General features: G+C 41.8%; 1 protein-coding gene across 1 annotated transcript in view; it reads right to left on the bottom strand.

The window, feature by feature from the left end:
* The window catches only part of Ror (tyrosine-protein kinase transmembrane receptor Ror), a 203,702-nt gene that overhangs the window by 13,542 nt on the left and 166,463 nt on the right, over nucleotides 1-23,697 (bottom strand). Inside the window, 3 exon segments of the mRNA XM_018036758.2 lie at nucleotides 20,163-20,322; nucleotides 20,699-20,818; nucleotides 20,820-20,910. Of these exon segments, the coding sequence (XP_017892247.1) occupies nucleotides 20,163-20,322; nucleotides 20,699-20,818; nucleotides 20,820-20,910 (371 nt within the window).

The raw sequence follows: 23,697 nt of genomic DNA on the forward strand, positions 1-23,697 counted from the left end.
CTATACTTTTTAGCACTTAGCTATTTATTATTAGCATTGTTCTTCCGACGTCTGATTTCTTTTTAATTATAGGAAATGCGTTTTTCTAAGGTACATAAACTTTTGGGATTGGCTGTATAGCCAATACATCCTTAAAATTAGCTTGGTGTTTAAAAAAATTGAATTTTCAACATCTCTTCTTATTAATGTATTCAGCTGAAATTTCGTTGGCGAACGAAACCGATTCCGAGCGTAACGGAAGAGATACAGCGTCGAAACGTCGCATCGGCGATCATGAGATCGCGCGACCCATTAATATTAATGGAACACCGATAGGACGCGATAGAAGCGATTTAATAGCGTAGTTAATGGCATTATATCATGGGACTACCGGCGTCCCCATTAGCGAAATTACGGGAAAATTAGATGCGCCGGGGGCTCGATCTCGTTTCTGTCCTTACTTTCTGAGCTGCATTTTTAACTCGCGGTCTAGCGCTTGCCTGCGCTCTGCTTCCCCACTAGCCGCGCTGGCTACCAACGAAATTTCGATGATTTCTAAAACGACCGAACGCATTCGCGATGCAAATTGATCGCATCGTTAATGCGCTGCCTTTTGACTACCCGCTGAATTATTATTGTACGTAGTGGCACGCTGTCCCGCGTTCATTTACCGCGAATTGCTCGTTGAATTTCTAATCGTGTTTGTCTAAGCTTGTCATAATTTTCCATCGATTCGCTCGTTTAATCGTAGCTGCTAATTTGGAGGTATGAAATATATTTGTTCCATGACGAAAGACAAAGCCTCTTTAACATAAATCTACTTTGAGGTAATAGACGAATATTTCTAAACCGATTATACTCCCGATTTTCTATTAGGCATGCTTGCCTTTCTTTTTAACCGGATTTAACTCTGAAACGGAAAAGGAGTAAGAGAGTCTGAAGACGTGATCCGAAACTTATGGTGGGTAATACGGGGCGAGTCACGCGGGGAAAATTAGCCGCGGAAATGTATAACGCGCGAGGTCGGGTTCTTCCGGGCAGCAGCGGGACTGCTTACCGCAGCCGACAAGAATCCGTACCCCCGAAAAATAATCCTCCCCCGTCGGTCGTATTAAGCTAGATTACGGCTTAAAGCCGCACGGAGGAAGTTTCACCTTAATATTATTCTATGTCCGGCCGACGGCTAATCCCCATTAGCGAAATTACATGAAATTATAATAAAGCTTGCTAGGCGCCGCGCGGACCCGTTTAGAATCCCTCTCCTTCTACTTTGGTCCACGCGCAAGTATCCGAGGCCTTTGCGTATGCAGATCCGAGTTAATACAACAACCGGGGGTTAATACAATATTTATGAGGGATGCGTGCATCGCGTATCGCCGGCTGGGCCGACGCGCGCCCGTGGAAACGCGCCAGGAGTGTTTAATGTCGAATAATCCGCGGATTTTCGGTGAAAGAGTAAAATAAATTGGCGGCTTCGGGCGGCCACGTAATTCGTTTGGGAACGAGGATGAATGATCCGATGAATTAGCAACGATTGGCACGTGGATTCTCTCTTATAAAAAGTAGGAACAGTGTATCTCGTTGAATTAAAGTAAACCACAGATTTCATCCATGAACAAATTTATTGCACGAAAGCATACAAAATGTCATATAAAACTGATGCTACAAATGGTTTTTATTTCACAGTCTAAATTTAATGCCTCTATACATCAATTCTATTTTTGAAAGAAATATTTACTCAGACATCGCTGTTTCACATGTCGACGATTCTCGTTTAACCCTCTTTCGACTCTTATTAATCTTCCTGCCTGCCGCGGCTCTCGTCGTTGTCCTTTTCTATTCTTTTTTCGGTTCAATTTTTGCGAGCGCCGATGGCACGTCGCAGTTGCGGTTTGGTCAGAGAATCGAACGTTTCCTGCGACCGCGACTATTTACCCTCGGCCCGAATTTCGGCCGGTGATCCTCCGCCGTGCCGTTTGACGACTTTATTTCCCTTTCTGACAAGCAATTCCGACGTTTTCCGTTTGTTTCGGCCGGACCGGGACTGGTAACGAGCGATAAGAGATGATTGCTGCCTGTTTCATTAAACCGCTCCAGTTTTATTCGAGTCGTCGACATTCGTGTCCCCCGCGACTCTTAAAACATTGGAGCGTTTGAATTTTCAATTCTCCCGTAGCTCAAAGCCTCGGATAATAATATTCGTCGTTCATTCCCTGTTGGAATACTTGCACCGGAGAATGCATACTCATAAATTCGATGCAATGATCACACTGGAGACCAGACACTATCGTACATGGTCTAACGTGTTAATAAAATGACTCTTCTGAGCGAATCAAAGTAACGTATCACCACGGGAACGGCGAACGTTAAAAAGCCAATCTGCAAGTCAATTTTCACGGTGCAATCTCGACCTTTAAGTAACTTGACGCAGTGGCCATAGAGAAATTGCTTTTCGACGCGTCAATAAAATAATTCCTTTTTTTATCCGATAAATTATTCGAGGCTTCCAGGAATTAATCTGAGCTCGTATGCGTAAGATACAGTCTCGTTCACAAGTCTGTAGACGTTTCATAAACAGTTCTAAGGACCTGTAGTATTGTACGATGCAAGTGAGTCAATTCATAAAATTTAACAACTAGTAGATCATAAAAATGTTGTTTAAACAATGAAAACTTTTCTAAACGAGAGTGTACTTGTATTATATGCGCGGTTCACACAAGTGAAACTTTTAATCTACGAAGGGCAGGGCCGGGGCCGTCATCGTAATTCTCTTCTCGTTAATTGGAAACACTTTCGCGGAGGCCGCGGGCTAATAATCCTCGCGATGATCTTTTTCCCGGATTATCCTCGTCGTAGGCTGGAACGGAACGGTCCCCGGTGGAAATTGGCTCCTTTAGTGGCGCCATAATTTCTACGGAATTTATAGCAGCTTCGACACCCTCGGACGTCGAGAGGACTCGATTACCATAAGTCGTGTAAAATCGAAGATTTATCGCATCCTCGTGCAAGCCGAACCCCGCTTTCGCCACGCACCTATAGGCAGTTGCCCACCGACGTTTCCGTTGATTGACTGCTGAATGCGAGAGCTTCGACGACCTTACCCCGGTTTTTATCCTTCGATTTCGATCGAGTTCATTCATACCAGTTGGTTAGAATTTAATAATAGATCGTAGAACTCGTTTATGATCGTTCGTACATAAATAATTTAGCTCCTTTATTAAAGATCATTATAAATAAGAAATAATAGTTCTAGTGTTAATTAAGTTCTTCAATTGTAAGTAAAGTAAATTGAAAAATAGAAAAAAGAAAGTAAATTGAAAATACTAAAGGTACGAATACATGCAGTGTTTATTTAGAAATTTTAATTAAGAACCCAGCTCTTTGAGGTACAAGTACAAAGCTGTAAGCTTTCTTAATTAAACTGTGCTTCAGGTATGAAACATCACTTAGCGTTCTCTTATTAAATATTAATTAACAATCTTGCAAATCGAAGTAACTGATGAACACGAATTCTACACTAGCATTTCCGGCATTGTAAATTCCAGGCATATTGTATCTGTGATAAATCAGGGTAATTCCATGTTATTAAATAAAATTAAATCACCGTTTAAACAGCCGCGGCGTGCGGCGATAAATTAACGAAATTGAGCAACTGTGTCGTGACGGGAATTAGCGTAGAATTATGGGCCGAAGCAGCCGCGCACCGGTGTGGAACAGTAGCTAAAGGGGTGAGGAAAAAATAGTTTTAATCAGGACACTGGACATGACGAAGTCAGCAAAAAATCGTTTTGTTTCGTATCTGTTAACAACTAATTATTATTTTCCGACTCGTGCAGATTCGTCGTATTTCTTATTTTAAGGACGTTCCTAAAAATATTCGAACGCTCAAATACTTAAATAATATAAAATATATTGGGTAATGAAGTAGGCTTTTGAAATACCAATTAATTTAATAAACGTTTAAACAAGAGTCGTACGAGGAATGAATCATTTACAAATTCTGTTGTTTACTATTCGAAGAAATTAATTATATCGATTACGGTACGTGGCAAACACGTTCTCGTCGTATTTGTTCAATAATTCAGCGGCATTAAGATTATTAATATTTTACTTTTCATTAGCGGCGCGAGAATGATCAAAAGTGTATTGGCGTTGTTAATATTTCCCAGTAATTAAAGCGACACGATTAATCTTTTGCGCGCAGCATAATAATTGGGAATGGAAGTAATCAGTAAATACGAAATGAACGCTATTAGCATTCGCCAATGATTAATACCGTCAATAGCGGCGAATTTTCATTTGCAACGTTTTAATTATTTTGAATAAAAGGAGGAAACTATATCTGTCATACGCGTTTCTCTTAATTAAAATCTGTACTAATTTCTTTCAACATCTGATGCTATCGAGACTTTGTTCCGTTTTATAGGAATAATTTCTAATGAAATTTCCGAGGTTTAGTCGAAGAATTTGTAAAAGATTCTAAATATTTTTTTGAAAATCTACAAAATATGAGCTTCAATTTGAATGACTAAAATATAAGGAAAAATTCGTATAAAATGTATTTTACTAAAATTAATAAATAATGAATTTCTTTTTATACCACGAGTTTAATTTGGTTTCGAGATATGACAAATCGAATTTTTTACTAATTGCCTCGAAATAAACGTTGGTGCATATCGCGAGGAAGAAAAAGGAATGCAGAGAGATAAATGGTAGTAGGTCCTCGACGCGAGCGTAAGCGAGCTCCGATCTTTAAATATCGTCGGAATCACTTGTAAACGATGCAAAAAGAGAATCCGGCGTACCGCGCCGATATCCGATTGCCGGCAATCTGGATCCGCGTCTCTTCCTTCGCTTTGTTCCCCCGTGTATGCTCGGATCGTCCGACCCAAGTTTTTTGTTCCACGTACTATCGATGCGATTGCCAACGGTTCGAACTAATCATCTCTATGAATCGTGTGTACAATGTTAAAAAGTATTTATGTGGTTGGATATCGGTTCAATAAATTGGGATTTTATGAAATTTAATCAAATACGTTAGTAATTTTATTGTGCATATATACAGGTGCATCAAGTAATCGTTTAACATAGCGTTTCAATAAAAAATAAATTCACTTCCTGTTTTATAAATTGAAACGAAGCGAATGAAACGGAAGCATGAAATTCCATAACGTTAACAGAGAACCTAACGTGATCAGAGGATATGAATTCCGGAACGTATTCATCTCTCTGTTTCATCGGTTCGCAGAAAAATTAACACGGATCTCGGTACACCGGCTAGGGTAGCCCGAGGGCGGGGGCGTGTACATAGCCGGTCATGTTTAATAAATACACGGACGGTACACGCGGTGCGCCGGTGCACAGTTTACACAGCGCAGCGGAGAACATTTCTACGCGCGGCCGGCTGCGGGATTATCCAAAATGTCGATACAAAGCTGGAACCGCGTGCGCGCCATTCCAATTTATCCGTTTTCCCGGCTTCCGGTACCCCACAACCTTCCACCCTCTTTCTCTCTCGCTCTCTGGCTAGGTCCATCAGTTTTACCGATCGACTGCCAAAGCTACGTATCCATTTGTATCATACCCTTGTGTCGCCCCACCGTTGCGTATCATCATTGCATATACATATAATCCTGACCATATTTCGTAATACATATTATAGGGTAATAATCGTATAACAAATTATACGAGACCTGAAAAAATGACTCAATGAATGATTTATTATCTTCAGTCCATGAAATGTTATTTGAAATTTGGAATTGAATATCGTTTCACAATTTTATTAAAAACATTTATAATTTATTGTATGAATTATTATTATTACATGATTTTTTGTATCGACTTCGTACTTGGAAATATTCTATGCAACGCTTGTGCATCTATGATGGCACGCAACAGTGATACGAGGGTATGATAAGTAGACATGTATTGTAATGGACTCGTACTGGCGACGAGTCTGGGTTTAATCCCCTTCGAATTCGGGCACTCGGCATCGGCCGTGAATTTTGTTGCACACGCGGGGAGTTATGCATTTACTGGTGAACGATCATCGCTCCTTCCGGTGTAAACGGCTCACGGCAGCGTGGCATGCACCGACCGATCCTCCCGTGAATAACGGAATGTTGTTACAGACCGGTCTGCTTGCTATTGGCCATTGTTTCGTTACTTGGCCAGAGTTACGATTGGGCTTTGAGCAAAGTTTAGTTTCGTTAGCCGTGTCGGCTCTTTGTTGGTAGAATCACTCGTTGTTTAAGTATTCTGGGTCAGACGTTACTGTTTCAACTGTACTTCTCCTTTTAACTTCTTTTTTTCTTCTTTTCACCGAGCAATAGATTTCCATTATTATTATTAATTATCTATTTTCCTGATTGAATATTACATCTGGTGATGAATCGTTACTATGTTCTGACATAGTTAGCCTTGATTGAGCCAATTGATTCATTTTTTCTAAGAGGAATTATTCACACACCACGAAATTAATAGCTTGAGTCAGTTAAGATTAATCCATTCAAAGTCATCCCTCGGACTTATCCGAGCATCGAATAAGTTTCTACGGGTTCGCAATTTTTCTGGACAGTGTCCATGTCGGGTCAACGGTGGGAAATAATCCATCACCTTATAAGCTTCCCTTCGGCAATATTTCTTCCCGAACTCGTACCGTGATGAAATTGGAACTCGGAAAAGTTTCCCGGCTCAGGGAAGTGCGAACCTATTCCGAGTATGGAACTCTGTGCTGAATTCCTCCAATGAGAGATCCCAGCCTTTCGAAGAGGGACGAATCCCATAAAAATAATCGTGGGTGGTCACCGATATCGATGTCAGATCATCTTATAAATAATATAAATGTCTTTTGGGTTTTGAGAATGTGAAGGTAAATTCATTTACCGAAGTTCGGCTGCTTGCTAATTTTTCTCTAAGCTTCAATCGATTCTCGTTTAATTTAGTTTTCTCGATATTCAGTCAGGATTAAATTCCCGGCCGATGACGTAACGAGATAAACTTAACAAGGACGGAACGTGCACTGCGAAATTTATGTTAAAATTTCATTGCTGATAAGGGAGACAGTTACGATGCGGTGGCCCAAACCCTTTTATCCTATCAAAGCAACGTGTGTTTCACGGGTTTCATCGTTTCGCATTATTATCGTTTCGCAGCGGAACACGGCCGATACATCCGGGACTATTTATGCGTATTCGTTATCGAAGCACGAAATAAACTGTAATGCTATTACGAGTTGGCGTAAAACGCGGCGGGCGTACATACGCGTATGGATGGACGTATGTATTTACAATGAAGGTGGGCCTGCTACACTTTAACTCCCGTTTTATTAACGCCCGTGTCACCACCGCGCGTGCACCACGCGAATTATTGAAACCAAATGGAATTTCGTCGCGCTGACCCCTCACCCCGTACGGTTCACGTCAATAACGACTCCGAACGTGTGCCTTTGCTGGACGCCACACTTTAATTCCGCTATTAATCGGCCACTGCGCGAGCTTCCCGTGGAACGGTAGCCGCCAATCTACCTTTTCCAGTCACTCCTATTTACTGATTTTCATTCGAATCTTCGATTCTTAAAGCGACGAACTGTTTATCTTCTATTCAAAGAAATATGATTCAGATAGGAATTTCATTCACCGTTTAAGTGTTTCACACGTTTATTATATCTTTTTCTATTCTATTCTTCGTATTTGGATTCATTCTACGAGTGCATAACAGAATCTGCAGTCAACTCATTAGTCAGTACGCGTTTGTCCTTTTTCTCTTAACCAGAAATGGAGCTGAAACCGCGTTGTATAAGCATAAGCTGGGTGGTCGGCCAGTTTTAGCCTCCGCGTTGTGCACTCGGTTCTCGCGGAGGCATCAGCATCAAAGTCCGTGTATAATTTGTTAAAGTGCCTCCGGGGAATTCTGTCTCGCACGAGGTACATAAGTAAGTACAGTACCTGTAGCGTTGAACGCGACACCGGGATCAGAGCCACGGTGCGGTGACGTCGCATCCATGTATGCCAGATCACGGCATGCATTTACAACACTTGCCTAGTCGAGCAAGGCTAATATTCTTATTGTTTAGATTTCGCCGGTAAAGTCGCCTTTATGTACCGTAAATATAAATGAATGCAATGAAACGAAATGTCTAAATTAAATTTTTATAAAAGGACATAACGAACGTTTCATTTTGCATAAATTGGAAGTGAACATCGTGTGAGTAAATTTGTGAGCGCGTGTTACCGTTGACCATTGGTGCCGGTTCCGTGAAACGCGTCGGAGCTTTGTAGGAAGCGCGGAACAGATAGTAGACGATGAAGATTCATGCGAGATTACGCGAAACGCGAATTGTTAAGTCCCTTAAGCCGAGGCTTTTCGGAAAACGTTGAGGGGGGTACGAGAGGGCGCGAGCCCGGGAGCCACGCGGAATCTATACGTTTATAGACGATTATGTACAAGCGTCGGTGTTCCCGGGGAAAAAAACAGACTGCGATCCGCGCCGCTCTGCAAATTGCAAATTTGTCGAAAATACGAACTCGTTCAAACAGCGACTAATTCGTAGCCGCGACAAAAAATGGAAAATTCCAAAGATTAGATTGAATTGATTCTCGTTTGCGAGTTTCGTTTCGTGATAAATGATCCGAGGATTTCATCGTGTAACGTTGAGAGAACGTTTTCATGGAAAACCGGTTCCATTGTCAATGCATTTTTTCCGCTTTTTATTCCATCTTTTTTCCGCGTGGTATAACGGCTCAATCAGTTTCTGTAGCATCGCCTGGTTTGCTATTCATACCGTTTCATTGTTATCGAATAATTTCAAATTCTATTCAGCTCTAGCTGTTGCTTGTTTTTTAGTTTCAAAAAATTCTACACAGTTCGCTCCCTGTTCTTCCTCGTCCCAATTTGAATTTCGCCCGAGACCGTGATTCAAAGGTGAAATTACAAAGCAGCAATGTTCCGTTCAAAAAATACAATTACTGCTATTTTAAATTGCATAAAAACGCGGAATAATGAGCGAAATGAAATTCGTGCGGAATTGCTGCCCGGTTCATACATCGTGTCCCGAAATGTTCCCCCGCTTCATCAAACCGGAATCATTTTGTTTAATGAAAATTTCCTGCTCGCTGGATGGTCGTCCGACGTGAGCACAATGGTCGGTCCAGATTTTTAATTAACACGCACACCAATTTATCTTTTTCAACTAATATTTCCGCTTCCTTCCTCGTCCGTCAATGTGCACGTTCCTCTTTTAAAATTTCCCGACTGTTAAATCGCAATCACGATCTTCTTTCCCGAGAATAATTTGATCGAGTCCATTGTTAATATTAAATGAACACATAAAATAATTATTCAATAAAAAATCTTGGAAGAATTTCGTATTAATATAACAATTCCATCGGAGACTGGGTTCAGTCGAATAACGAGAATCCTTAAATTTTTCCACCGAAAGGCCAGTTCCACCCAATGACCAGACCGAGTGACCCGAGTCATTACACAGCACATTTAACCTCTGGCGTGATTCCCGTACTCAATTCCGCAAACTATCGCGCGTAGATTGCACCGATCTCGTGCAAATAAAAGAATCATCGGTCGAACAAGGTGTAGGTGGCACGAGACGAAAATGGGACCTCGAGAGCAGCTCGGAACCCCGCGAAATCGTTCAGCTTATCGGCTGCCTCGTTCTGCACGAAGCAGGAGTGCGAGAAAAAAAAACCGAGGGAGGGCAATCAGAGGGAAAAGGGAGGGAGTTATACGTATGTGCGGGTCGAGATAAGGTCAATCGCAGAGAGTGGAATCCGAAAGGGGGAAAGGTGTATTCGTACATATATAAGTAAAAAAATGATTCGCATACCCTTTAAAACAGAAGTTGGAAATCACTGGTTCTGCCCGATTTTTAAGGAAATTAAATTATTTTTTAGAGACGGCGAATTAATGTTCTAATTCTTGCTAGCAAGATTAATTTCTGATTGAATACAGAAGGAGCAATCTTTTATTAAAGAATATATTGCCTATTACTAGTTAGTCTATATTCCAGTATTTTTTGTTTGTCAATTTACATTTTTGGTGGCTACCCAGATAATTGCAACTGGGAAAAGAGAATCGAATTGTGGAAACGAAGCCCGCAGCGTAGGCCGAACGATAACCAGGGCGGTTCTATTTTATTTTTATAAGTGTCTCCGTTAATACGGTCGCCTTTGAGAGTTCCACCGGCAGCAGACGCTGATGAGCTAATGTAAAAACACGCTCTCGGCTTTGTTCGAGCTGCTTTGAACGCGATGGTATCTAGTCTGTGAAATTTCCGGCGGTTTTTAATGAAAATTGAAGCTGAACGGTGGCTCATCGATAACCTATGGACGTTTCAAATGAGAATTTTTAAATGACGTGATTCTACTTACAAGGATTTTTCAAAAAAATATTTTAAACAAAAGCATTCATAACATTCGGGCTTCATAATCCTTAACAAAGAAAATAGTTGATACACGTATGTAAATAAAATGATGAAGCTGCAAGCTTGAGCTTTTATTTTCGTTATCAAATTCGACTGTTGAAAAATGCTTGAAAACGGTGGAATTAATGAAAAGCAGTGAACGATGTTTTTCTGCTACGAAAATAACCGTTTGCGTTCTCATTTGAAATGCGTGGATAGTTAAAACGACGCTCATCATTTTCCATTAGATCGTCGCGCGTTTTTAAACGAAAAATATCACGTTTTACGGAATAAACGAGCGGGTCATTAGCAGCGATTCCCGGGCGTGGATTACACCCGAGTATTAGCGCGTTATCAGCGCAATTTATAAAGTGAAACTCGCAGAATTACAGATCGCGCCTCGATACACCGGCGACTGGTCGTCTTAATAGGCCAATACTTACCTACAACGCCGGCCACGGTTATATTTCTCCCCAGGAATTCGATCACCGTCCATTTGCATTAATCGTCCTCGTAATAGCGATTCCACCGGCGATACAATTCATTTGGGATCCCATTAAAAAACGAACCTTCAGAAAGATTGTTCGTGTTCGATCCGATACCTGTCGATTCCTCGCGCTAATTACAACAGGTTCCACGGCCCTTGAGGTGCGTATCCACCTCTTGTCGTATCACTATGAACAAGCAAGTGGTGCGTCATCGTACTTCGGCCGTTAAGGCTTAATTAAAAAGTCTGATGAGGATCCCAAATTTTTCAATTGAGAAATAAGAGGAGATATGATCTTAAAAATTCATTGATTTATCGTATAATTCGTTATATTGCTATTTAATATTATGAAAGGGGGGTGGGTGTACAACGGTGATACGAGGACACGATACGAGTGGATACACGCCTTGAGCGTGCAACTAGCTGTGCGAAGTATAATTTCACGCTCGTTGAGAAGCGAAGAACAGTGGAAGAAAAGTGAGAGGGGGGGACATGGAGAACGGAACATGCGGTCGGAATCGAGTGCTTTCACGAGTCGAAGTTCGAAGAAAAAGAGTAGTTTCGCGGTCATCTTTAAATCGGAACCGAGAGAGCACCGGGAGCGAGTCCCAGGCGAAGTTACACGGGAAGTTCGGGGAACAAGTCCTGACAGTTCTCCCGATGGCTTGTTAACCGATATTGTGCGGCCAGTTACGCCCGTCGAGGCCCTCCTCGAATTGAATCGAAAACAGCTCCTCGCTTTAAGAACTTCTTCGTTCAACCCTCGGCGCCACTGAATATCGATATGATCTACGGTCTTACTTCTGTTCAATGCGCGACGTAATAGCTTGTCAAGGGAGAAGACGTCTTCTGATTAAGTAACAACCTTATTCCATTCACGTTATTGGAAATGTTATTGGATCGACGTAGCTATTCAATAGGACTTTTCGTTTCGAGTTCCGTCAACTTATTCTTCATTAAGAACGGTGCAACGTGACGCGAAGACTATAATTTTATTCAGAGTGAGACAGACTTTTCCCCCATTCATTCGCGTTTCCTGGCATTAAGAATCTTTTATTTCACCTAAATATCCGCAGTCGTAACAGCCGACTCTTGACGCGATCTGTACATAGCAACACGGCACCGCAGATGTTATACGAAGTCAACCGTACCGCGGGTTTTAATACACGCGGAACACAGAACGCGGCCCCGAGCCGTATACGCAGGGGTCTACGTGGTAGGATAATTTCGGATAACCGCACACTCCGGCGCGTAAAACCTGGAACAGAGAGCGGGAGCCAGGGGCGTATCCATGGCCACGGGCCGAACGAAATTCCGAATGCAACTTAAATCTTAATAATATTCCGCCTTATCTTAATTAGTCCCCGAGCCGCGATGCGACGCGTGTTTTAACAGTGGCAACCGTCGACTGCGGCCCGCTTATCGTAGCTGATCGAAATTTATAACCGGCGTCGTGTCGTTTCACGCGTTAATGTTAACCAATATTGCCGTTGCCCTTCTCGCTCCTTTTTTCGTATTATCGATCGTCATTAAAAGACGAAGTAAAAAGAGAACTGATTTCATACTGGGTGTCGTGAAACTATTTTCGTCAAAATTCGCAGTCTGGAAATCACAAATAGAATTTTAATTACGATACTAATTCTTTCGAGAACACGTGGTAGCTTTCCCGAAGTGGAAAGGAGTGAAACGTAGCGAGAGGAGACAGTGGGAGAAATGAACGGGCGAAAGTTGCCCGATAAATTCGTTAACAAATTCCAGGGCGTATAATTAGAGCCGGCTCGTCTGGCGTATCATTAAACAAAGATACCTCTCGTTAAGCACGTCCACGCTACGGTGAAATTGAAGCTTCTAGTTGGGGCTGAATGCCTCGCGCCGCGCCTCGAGCCGACCAACTTTCGCATCGAGTTAAAGCCGTGCCGGAGGCAGCGTAGAGCCGTCTTCGAGAACAGGCGTGACTGAAACCCGCGATCCGAGATAAGCTCGATCTCTTATCCCCTCGCGCTTTAAAGCTTCATCGACCTACATCGCATTTTTCCTTTTTCAAACTAGTTCCTTTTCTTCGATGCCTCACCTTAGATTCAGTGTTAGACCAAACGAGTGCTCGTTATTCTTAGTAAAATTTGAGCATTCAAAGAATCCCAAGTGAATTTATAAAATTTTTAATTAGAAGAGTTCGAAGAATCTTCATTTTTAATGTATCAAATACTTTCGCAGTTCTTCGTTCACGCCTGAAATCATTTTTACAAATAATAATTTGTCGGATTCAACGATTCGATTCGTTCCGTCGATGAATATCGTTTGATTAACGCACTCAGTGCCGCGAGTTTGAAGCCTGAAGTTGCAACAGCACCAGGAAACTTGGGGAACGCGAAGTTTTCGAAGTTTCCGGTCCGCTCCGGTTCCCGGAGTTTCCCCCGGTAAACTACTTAATCGCGTCCGAACTGTAAATCGTCGTCGGTTGCAGCGTAGCCGATATTTCGCAGATAGTCGTTAAAGCCCGGGCCACGGGAAATGTATTTCCGCGGCGAGCATTGTTGCGTTCCATAGCTTCGGCTCGCGATGCCTCGTAAATTACACGATTTACCTGAGTCGTCGCTGATAACCGAACGCGTCGAACGAAACTGCTCGGCGATCACTGCGAACCGGTTTATTACGCCCCCATCGGCTTAATTGTCAAGTGAATGCAATTACAAGCCACTCTTGTTACAAAGAATACTGGCATGTCGTTATCGTCTGTAGTAATTAATCGAGAATCTAAGAGAGTTTATGAGCTCATAGAAAAAAATTTCCTATCATCGTTCTATACTCGATCCTTTCATAATTTACAAGCAGTGGAAAATGCTGAGGACAGTGGATCGAGGAATTTGTAGTTGAAGTACATATCAAGTTCCTTCTCAATAATTTTCTCTCTCCACAATTTATATCATAAGACAGAAAAGTTTGATCAACCTGAGAGCTACTGAATCAAATTTTTCAGTCACTCGTTCCTTCAGATATTTTCTCTGGAGATTCCTTTTAGATAGTCACTTCCACTTTGATCAATGCATTTTTCTGGGTCTTCTTTCTTTCGTCTAGATGCACCTAGCCTTGTAGTTTCGACATCCCTTTCTAGGTCTCTCTCTTCTTAGATTTCGCGGCGACCTTTTCTGTAAATCTCTTTACTCGACTCTCTTCTCTCCTCTATCGAGTGACAGGAAATTCTGTCCTATATAAGTCGCATTCGCGCTATGTAAGACTTCCGTACGAGACTTTCTATGCTTGTATCTAATAATAAAGAAAGCCCCATTGTGCTTCGTCTGGTCTACTCATTGTAAGCCGTTAATTGCTTGATGGATCTTAACAGAAGATGTCAGAACTCGATTTCCTGATCATTTTATATACAATAATTTTCTTCTGTAAAATTTAATTCAAAATATCGTGTATTTTTATTTATTCAATTTTCTCATCTTTTGAAACTTGATACATATTTGAAATAAATTATAAGTCAAAGCAGAACCGAACGAGCGCGTTGGAAATTCGTTGCCATTAACGTGTCAAAGACTCGTCGGACCGTCCTTTGCGAAATGCATAATTATACGTTAATTTTTTTAAATTACGACAGAAGTACCGTCGAGCCGAGCAATAAATAATTAAAACCAATGACAAATTGCCATCGATCCATGCGTCGATTGTACCGAGCTCGACCCATCGGCTTCTATAAATATTGCATTTACCTCGCACAAATAAAAGCATCGATTGTAAATAATCGAGGGCCGATCGCGAAGCGAAACGAAACGTAACGGCGACGTGACTCGGAATTATATGTGAAAAATTATAGACAGTGTCTTGAATATTCATCGGGCGAGGGTCCAGCTAGCGGGTAGTGAAATCTCCCGTTTGCCTCGTCGTTTTATTATGCAGAAAATACGAACGCCGGTCGACGAGAGCTCCTGACGCGTATAACTGAATACAATTATTACCCGAAAAAAAATTCCTTTTTTTTCCTACCGATGCCTGTTTTCTCTCAATTTTCTTCCCACTCCCTCGCTCTCGTTTTTTCATCAGTTTCGTTACTGCGCCACGGGATCACGTTCGAACGAACCTCGTTTCCGCCCGCGGAACCGGAAATTTTTTCCAATTTTAAACATTTTTCACGCGACTTTTACGATCCCTCGGCATGGCGTTTTTAAATGTTCCATCGAATTTCATTATTTTTATTAATAAACATGGATCAGCATTTATCACGTATGCAAACCATTAGATTTCTGGCAGATAAGAGAAATGATATACGATAATAAAAGCCTGCTGACAAGAATTACTTTATTCAGTCAGGATATAAACGGGACTTGAAATGATTGTGAAAACAAGAAGGGGAGGAAAGTTTCTCCGCCGGCAATCCGAGAATGATATTCAACGAATTTGACGGATCACGTTTTACGGCTGATTCGATTAATTCACAATTATATCCGTCCCCCGGGTATCATATCGATTTCGCCGTTCTGATACTCTCGCTTCGCTGCCCCTTATTTCACCCCGACCCGGTCCGCTCGGTTCTAGTCGAATTTTAATTAATTCCGGAATTATTAATCCGGTCCGGGCTAGCTGACAACTTTCACCTGGCTATTTTCGAGGGAAATAATTGAAAAAGTTCCTCATTGTGGGAAATCATTCCTGGTGTAAGATGTTCATTACAGATCCAGAATCTCGATAAGAGAATTAGCTTGTTCACTAGAGACGTGCATAAGAAATAATGACTCAGACTTTAAAATTTATTTTGATATTCCTTAAAAGAATTACATTTTTCATTTGCATCTTTAATTAAAACGACAATAAACTATTATCAATCATTTATGGCTTTAATTTCATTTCTGATGGAGCGCATCAATTTTCTATAAATCCTAGACTCATGCTCGTCCGATGCGCGAGAATAATCGAAAAAGTTTGACGGTCGGGTCCAGGTGAACGTATTAACATCCTACCATACGTCGTAGTGAATCCCGGTTCGTTGCGTGCACACAATACACACGCCTGGCTCAAAGGCTGTTCGATATTTACGGACAAGTCGATGGACGCAAAGCTTGGAAGTTGGCATAGGGATAAAGACGGATAGAGAGACCGAGGAAATTTTAATGGAGAGAAATTCAAACATAGCGACAGGCTCGGTATGCGGAATTTCGAACAGCGATAGGAAGATCGATAGGAAGAAACTGGGAGTTCCGAAGGAAACTTGTAACTGAGTGCTGCGATTTATGAACGGTAGAAGAAACTTCGAGATTTCATTTCATAAATTGTTTAATTGGGAATGGGAGTACTAATATGCTCAGTATTTTTATGCAAACTCAAGCAGATTTAAAATAAAGTCGAGCCAGGTTTGATAAAATCCTGAAATAATTGCTTAATGCTAATTTGATGTAAGAGTATCTTAATCCCACTTTTTTTTTTATCAACTATCCGGCAATTTATGAACGGCAGTGTGCATACGCACGGGTTGTAACGTTTCGCATGATGTCGGAGCACGTGAGGGGCCTTTGAAAGATCTCTTCGGACAGATTAAGTAAACACGAGCACCTGGCTGACAGGGTTTCAGGATAACTAAGTGCNTATTATCAATCATTTATGGCTTTAATTTCATTTCCGATGGAGCGCATCAATTTTCTATAAATCCTAGACTCATGCTCGTCCGATGCGCGAGAATAATCGAAAAAGTTTGACGGTCGGGTCCAGGTGAACGTATTAACATCCTACCATACGTCGTAGTGAATCCCGGTTCGTTGCGTGCACACAATACACACGCCTGGCTCAAAGGCTGTTCGATATTTACGGACAAGTCGATGGACGCAAAGCTTGGAAGTTGGCATAGGGATAAAGACGGATAGAGAGACCGAGGAAATTTTAATGGAGAGAAATTCAAACATAGCGACAGGCTCGGTATGCGGAATTTCGAACAGCGATAGGAAGATCGATAGGAAGAAACTGGGAGTTCCGAAGGAAACTTGTAACTGAGTGCTGCGATTTATGAACGGTAGAAGAAACTTCGAGATTTCATTTCATAAATTGTTTAATTGGGAATGGGAGTACTAATATGCTCAGTATTTTTATGCAAACTCAAGCAGATTTAAAATAAAGTCGAGCCAGGTTTGATAAAATCCTGAAATAATTGCTTAATGCTAATTTGATGTAAGAGTATCTTAATCCCACTTTTTTTTTTATCAACTATCCGGCAATTTATGAACGGCAGTGTGCATACGCACGGGTTGTAACGTTTCGCATGATGTCGGAGCACGTGAGGGGCCTTTGAAAGATCTCTTCGGACAGATTAAGTAAACACGAGCACCTGGCTGACAGGGTTTCAGGATAACTAAGTGCTCAAGCCTCTTCGTTAAAAACTCGAGGGGCAACGTGGTTAAGTGAATTAGGAAGGCGCAGGGCCAGACGCCCTTTTAGCGCGGCCATTTACCTTCGCCAATTTTCCCTCCCCGCGTGTGTATGTGCGACTCGTTGTTGTTAGCTGGTAAAAAAGATGGTGATGAAGGCGTTAAGAAAGCTTAATAACTATGAGGCTCTTCCGCCGTCGGGAAAAGGGTGCAATAAAAATAAATTTTAGTATTTTAAGAGATTGTTTATGTTCCCCTTCAAGTTCATTATGAGCTTCACTTAAAAATGAATTAGTTATTAGTGGATATTCGTATTGAACATTGAAATATCTAAACTTAATTTGGTCGTTACTCCATGTGTGTGAAATACTTCAAAACAAAACGGGATTTCAAATATGCTGCGTTTCTTCTAATAGATACGTATAGAGTTAAAACCATATACATTCTCGTCGATATAAAAGCAACACGTTCTGTAGTATAACACAAAAATGCTTAACGCGAATGGTACGATCATATAAAATGAACGCGAATGCGGTGGAGCGGTTGCAACGGAGTAGGTTTACGCATCATTAGGTTGCACGCCACTTTAGACGGGTCAACAGCAGCACCCCCGAAAGCAACACCTTGCCATAAAAGGCCCGTGGAGAGGTTCGCGCGCAACGCAAACTCGTTCCAATCGTGTACCACCGGCAAACAGTTGCGACACGGCTTATTAGGCCTACTCTGAATAATTGAGCACCGCGTTAATTAACTCGACTTCTCGCGCCCCCTCGAATTAAACATCCGTGCCAGGGGGTCGTGGTGGCCGACCAACAAAACCGTTTATGCTCAAAGCTGAACTACCCTGCTTTTTCGATTACTTTCGTCTGATCATTGTTACCGTGCTTTTACCAAAGACACCAAATCGATTAAAACCGAATTTATTTCAATTTTCATATTTTCAACAGAAGAACGAGAACAATCAATTTGAGAAACTGATAAGTACTACGTAGCACATAATTCTCAGTGTTGATGTATTTTTCATTTCTTAAAACCACGATTTCATTTCGATTGAATGATAAAAAATTGCACCAATGCAAATATCGAAGTACTTCACCAGCCTTTGTCACGTAGCTTCCTTAATGCTCCCTTGCTGGCAAAGCTTCCTTCGTATAAAACACACAAGAGAGGAAGCACCCAAAAACAAAAACCACCACCGATGTGAACCTGTTCCCTACTCAAACAAATCGGTACCAGGATTTCCTCTGAAGCTCCCAGCCGTGCTCTCCTCAAAGGCTGGTAAACGAGGACGTGGTAGTAGGGTATAGTACAGGGTGTCTCATAGGAAGTTGCTGAAAGGAGCTGCTAATTTCATATGCACGCAATCAATGAAAACATTTAAATAGGTTCTTGGGTAAATGATTGCAATTTTAAATAATTATGTATGCATGTTCATCGCAGACGTTTTTTAACACCTCATCGTTAAATTTTGTAAATCGTTTTTTAATTTTATTTATTCCTCTAAGCAATCTCAGGTAAGTAATGATTTCTTGAACACTGTACGTCAGTAAAAGAAGACGGTTTACTCTTAGCAACTTCCAATGGAACAGCCTGTACGACAGGGGATGAGAACGTTTCGAAACGAGTGGGAAAGAAGTTGGAATCTTGCTGGTCGAAGGGCCGGGAGTTTGACTTGTAGAGTGCTAATATTAAAGTTGCTCGTCGAGGGTCGGCCATCGGTCTCCATCGAGAGAGCAGAAACGCGGGGGGTAGAAAGAAAGGCTCTACCCCACCCGCGATTAGATTAGAATTTGTTAGGGGTGTCGGCCGGTAACTTCGTCAGAGGTACGCCTGTCAGTTTTGTTTCATCGCTGCCGGCAGCTTTTCGAGCGAAACTTTCTCGCGCTGGAAATTCTGCTCCGAGACACCGCGTCGTCGGGCGGAAACTTTTATGGCTGAATACCGACTTATGAGGGACGACAAGCACCGCGGGTGTGAGACTGAATTAGCCCTGGCACCGGCTCTAAATACGCCAAGCCTCTTTCCTCCATCTCTTTCTTTTTATCACCCCTTTCCGGAATTTTGCTTTAGGTCTCATTCGACTTACGACGTTGGCGCACATAAAAAATCGTTCTATTTTTCCCAGTCGAGAATCATGTATTTAGTTTCTTCTCAATATCTACTGTGACGAAAGGTTTCTAGTCGCTTAATAATGAAACCTCTCATCGTTTCTTTGAGTAAACAACAAATTGCGTGTTTATCTCTAAATGCTGATAGAGCTTCTCTATCGAAACTGCGTCACGGTCGGGCGAGCAACTACCGCGAAAATCAACAGTGTCGCGTTGAAACAATGTCAAGAATCATGCTTCTCTGCAGGAGCGAGTACCTGTCGCGAAAATCAACATGAAGCATTCCGAGCACGAGGCAGCGTAGCGTCGTGCATTCTGCTCGATTCAATTCACTCCACGGGGAATTGAGTTCGCGCAGCATCTTGCCGGCTGCTTAGACGCCGAAAACAAGAAGGGTGAGAAGAAACTCGAACGTTCGTAGACCAGAGATTCAGGAACACTCGGGGTTCTTCGAGCGTTGCATCAACGGGAACGGATTAGAATTAATTTGTTGATGGTGTCGCGTCTAAACTCGGTCGGGAAACACGGTAGGCCTGTTCTAATTGCCACCGCACACGGAAACCGCTCGTGGTCCCCATTAGCACCAACCAATGCAACTGATAGTGGAAACGAAATGCTTCCATTAGCCTTCGCTTGAATCGTTCTTTCGAACGCGACTCCAAAGACTACTTAGAATCACCTCACGTCTGATGACTCGTCGTAACATTATAATTTAGCACATATTATTTCTGTACTAACTAAAAGTACGAAATCACGTTTCTAAATCACATTTCATGTAGTTCTGTAATATTTTTCAAAGAAAATATATCGTTACTCACCGTGCCTGCTCTTCGACGAGTCGACCCGGAGAATTCCCTCGCTCTGAATTTGATCCTTTCCATTTGTTACGCGACAAGTGTAGAACCCGACGTCCGAGACATCCAAGTTGATGATCTTTAGACGGCTCCCGGCGATGTTCTTCGCGGCGTGTTCATGCGCCTGAGGAACAAAAAAGTCCCGTGCTTTTTACTCCGTCCATAAAACGCGTCGTTCAGCTTTTAGTACGTTTTATATCCTCTAAACGCTTGCAATATACAATGGCTCACGCACAGTTTCATATTTCACGCGGCAGGCTTTACAACAAACAGTAGATATCTGACAGTACTAGAAAAATCAGCAGTCGTAGATCACAAATAGTACACAGATTTTTATGCAAAATAAAACTTTTATGATATTTAGTAACGACGTCCCTTTAATCTTTTCAACATGACGGCATTCTACTACTGGTACTTGCATTTATTTTTTACGTTTTTCACATACCTAATTTTGCTATAAATGCATAAAAGCCGCGGTCCAATTATAGGAAATAATATACCTGCGCATGTATCTTCTTAATAGTGATCTTGGGCCGTCTCTCCTCGAGGGGTGCCTCGTTCTTGAACCATTTAATTTTAGTTGGCGGTGGATCGCCGACTACCTCGCATCTCATGTGAGCCCACTTCGCCGGCGTCCTTAGTAATGTTACTTAGAGTGCGTATGAATTTTAACGTGCCACTCTTCGCTCCAGACACGGGCTCCATGTCGGTTCTGCAAAATAAGAGAGACAAATATTATTAAAAGGCATGCATACGTTCCACAGTACTTGTATAATGAAACAATTCTATCTGCGTTACATTTTCTACATTCATATTATATATATATCTTGCATAAAAATTTGCATAAAATCCTGAAATTGATTGTAAAAAACGTTTGATGGTGCAAACTTGTGGAGCACCCGTTGGACGATGCTCATTGAAATGTACGTGAGCAACACGTTGTCACGAGAAATTGGCGAGGGAACATCTCGGTACACGGGTTCAATTTTTTATCGAAGCGGTTTACATGCGCCATTTAGCATAATTACAAGGACCGCGGGGCGTCGCGCATGAAAATTCAACGATCATTACGCCTCGTGTTTAGATCTTTACAACGTGTAAAAGTGGCTTCCGGCGGGAAAATATTTTTGCATCCCCGCGTTCGCTGGGAATGGGAAATTTTGTTATGACACCGGTTACACCTGCGCGTTACACCATGTCGCGCCTGTGTCGACGTTTTATTAAAGCCGACGGTGAATCGCACCGATTTCAATCATGTAGAATGTAGAGTTTGAACACACGTTACGTATAGAAATATAATTGTTTAATTTCCATTCTCAAACGAATGGCGAATGAACGAAATTAATGAATTGTACCAAAGGAATCTGAACAACAAATTCTAGCTTTAGTATAAATTATAATCATAATAAAAGAGATTAAATTAATAGAATTCTAAATAGCTAATAAATTGATAGAAAGTATTTATTACTTCTCAAGATCCGCGACTGTACTGAACCCGACGCACCATAAAGATTAGAAACAAAAGTCGCAACGAAACGTAGCGCGGGCTAAATAAAATAAAATAAAATACAATAGTTCAATCTCTTGGAGCACGGGTTCTCCATTATATTCCGCGCGTTCAAAATTCGATTCAGTTGAGCCCATTGGCATAACGCGGACCGGCAAATTTCGCGACGAGGCGAAGCGAGGGTAAATTTAATCCGGCTCCAATAACCGAGACACAAAATGCACTCTATCCGCCCACTCTCCTCCACCACCCCCCTGATTCTTCCATTCGCTGCGTTTAAATCATAGTTGGCCTAACCGTGTCAACGAGATGGAATTGATTCATTGTCCCATACGTCGTAAAAGAAATGAAATAAAGGGCAATGTGCCCGAGTAACAAGGTACGCCACTTGTATCATCGTTGCATCCCACGTATCATTGCAAAACATACATTTTACTGAAACAATTCGTAATTTATTTTATCATTATACACACGATTATTTCGTATGATTTTATAAATCATTCGTCATGTAATTTATGTATTGTACGATGATTCAACGCTTGCTCGTTTACAATGACACGTAACGATGATACGGGGTACGTTTCAAGTGGCTATAGATACAGAGCGTGAACAAGGCCCGTGTGTCCCTGATAGATTTTTATGCGACGGACGATCCCACGTCTTAGATGCCCCGAGGGCAACCAACGTTTCCACCCACATGCAGATCGATCTCTCTCCCGAGCCACTTCGTGCAGGCTCGTTGCTAACAATGTAACTTTAAAACGGACGGGATCATTAAAGGAGACGAGTTTTCGGCCCGGCAGCCGGGACCTCGCTCCACGGTTGAAAGTTTCGCCCGATTGACGAAGGAATCTTGATTATGCCAATAATGCCGAGCCGTGAGGGAGGGACGCCTGCTGCACGACGCATACTTGTAGAAAGTCTGCGAGCTGTTTTCTTCGCCGGTTCATGTTTCGTCTCATTTAATAGTTTAGTCTTTTTGAGTCATTAGCGGGTTTTCTCGTCGTACAAACATAGAAAGTTTCTTCCAAATAAATCAAATAAAGGAACATAATAATAATGATACTCGTCCAGATTTGTATTATATCAATTATTTTGTTAAACATTGCATCGATCAAAAAAATATGACATATGTTTCAGACTTTATTTCGCATTACGTGTTTTATATTTCACTCGATATTACATTTTGTATTCTATTCGATATTACTTTTCACATTCATATATTACATTTGATATTTCACGTTATACTCGGTCGTTCACTTGGAAGTGTTGTATGCCTGTCAAAACTTTTGTTTGTTACAACAAAGAAAAACTGTTAATTTCACGGCGAGACAAAGCATGCACACAGAGAAGTTGGCTAAAGTATGTACAGCGAGGCTCTCGCAAGTTTGTATTCGTTAAATTCTTCTAAGGGTTCTTCAAAAGTTTGCAGCCCCGAAATTAATTACATCCTGCAAGAACCGCTAATTTCATAATTCACGGGGTCGTACAGGACCTTGAATACGTTCAAGGTAGCGTTGAAGTCAATTTAAACTTTTCTCAGCGCGACGTTCTGAATTTTATAAGAATCCTTGCCGAGTTCAAGTTCACTCGACGCGTGCTTTACATCTCATTAAAATTACTATTACCTTTATCGTCTCTTAAGAAAGATCACTCGCAGCTATTTCTGCATTTCTCAAAATATCCATACTTCCTCGCTCTGCGTGAACTTTATATTCCATTTCGATTGTTTCGCTATTTTCCGAGTCGAATCTATCGTCGAATGAATTACGAAAGGAATTCAAGATTCTTTGGGCCGTGAAAAAGGCGAGATATTGGGTCAGTCCATTTCGAGAAACAGTGGCGGTAAATAGGCCGACGATCGTATATCACCGGCGATAAGGGGAAGTCCGCAGGTCTGGGCAATCCGTTATTTCGCGTCGCGAGGGGGTGAGAAGAATAGGGTGCCAGTCCATTAACATATTCATACTTAATATTCCAGTCGCAGGCGTT

Source organism: Ceratina calcarata, unplaced genomic scaffold (assembly GCF_001652005.2).
Source record: "Ceratina calcarata isolate Rehan_Ccalc_2016 unplaced genomic scaffold, ASM165200v1 scaffold153.2, whole genome shotgun sequence".
In the NCBI taxonomy this organism is placed as follows: domain Eukaryota; kingdom Metazoa; phylum Arthropoda; class Insecta; order Hymenoptera; family Apidae; genus Ceratina; species Ceratina calcarata.